The sequence below is a fragment of the Trypanosoma cruzi genome, genomic scaffold, assembly GCF_000209065.1.
Source record: "Trypanosoma cruzi strain CL Brener 1047053516499 genomic scaffold, whole genome shotgun sequence".
Lineage (NCBI taxonomy): Eukaryota > Euglenozoa > Kinetoplastea > Trypanosomatida > Trypanosomatidae > Trypanosoma > Trypanosoma cruzi.
In genome coordinates, this window is record NW_001849421.1 from 113,200 (window position 1) to 114,440 (window position 1,241).

Genomic DNA, 1,241 nt, shown 5'->3' on the forward strand with positions numbered 1-1,241 from the left:
TTTCGCATTGTGGCCACTGTTGCACCGAGACTACACGCCGAGCAGTACATGTCCATCAAAGCACTTCGTGTGGCTCTGCAGAATGACAAGGATCCCCTGTTGCGGGCGATGGCAAGGAAGAAGCACTCTCTCGGTGTGAAGCAGTTTAACACCCTGGTGGAGAAAGTGGAAGGGCTGCTGGAATCGTATGAGGTGAGTGTGGAGCAGCTGGACACGGCATCCCTTGAGTTGTTTGATGATGTTGGGCGGGTGCCGTCGTGTGGCCTCGCAGCCTGTGGACAACTCTCCCGATTGGTGCCATTTGCGTCCAGTAATCTTCTGCAAGGGATTGCTTGCAGCACGGAACTGTGGGCGGAGCATCAGGTGCTCTTGCGGGAGAACAGCGCATCCGCTGCGGATGCACCTTTTGCCATGCTAGATCGATACTGCTCGCTTGATGCTATGGATCTGTCGCTGTTGCGATGTGTGCGGACGGCACAGCTTGTGCACTTGCTCGCCCTTTCTGTTCCCATAAAAACATGCGATACCGTTGCCGTGATTTTGCCGCTAATTCGTGCAGCGCGTGTACAGGAAGCCTTGTCAGAACCGATACGAAAATTGCTCATGAGGAATTTACTTCCACGTGCGCTCTTACGACTTCAATCGCGGGATGAAATTATGGCAATTTTGGCAGCGGACGCGGAGCCCCATCTTCTTCTTTGCACGCTTGCGGCGGTTATTCGTGACGCTGCGATGTGCGTTGGCGATGAAATCTTGGCTAGTGCGCGGTGCATAGCCAGTGTTGTGACGGAGTGGATTGTTAGCTCTCTTCTCCTAAAGGAGGGTACGGCGCCTCTACATGTGAAGGCCATCTCAGCGTACCGCGCCTTTTTTGCCTCACTTGATGAAGCCGCCGATGTTATTGATGACTCTATTCTTTCATCCATTGCCAAAAAACAAACGTCTGCTGTGCAAGAGGCGATGTGTATGCTACCTACGCTGCAAATACCCACCGCACTTTTGACCATGACAATACATCGGCACCTCAGTATTGCTCCGGTTGTCGTTGCTAGTACGGTGCAACAAGTTATCACCTATTCTCAGGGCCTTCGCCCGCTTGACGGGTTGGAGTTCCTTGCAGAACTTTCTTCCAGCCGTATCATCGACACGGCAGCATACAATGAGCTTGTGCACACAATGAATTATTTTCTGGCCCGCTGCTGTAGGCTGCGCCACATGCCGCCCAACGGCCGATTGCTGTC

The 1,241-nt window shown here is 53.2% G+C and overlaps 1 protein-coding gene across 1 annotated transcript, besides 1 other annotated feature; it reads left to right on the top strand.

Moving 5' to 3' along the window:
* Positions 1-1,241, top strand: Tc00.1047053402647.9 (hypothetical protein, conserved; the record flags this gene model as incomplete). The annotated part of the gene is made up of 1 exon (XM_797122.1): positions 1-1,241. A coding segment is annotated over one exon (1,241 nt), but the record flags the coding sequence as incomplete, so codon positions are not given.
* Positions 1-1,241: a sequence feature (haploid, non-Esmeraldo-like haplotype).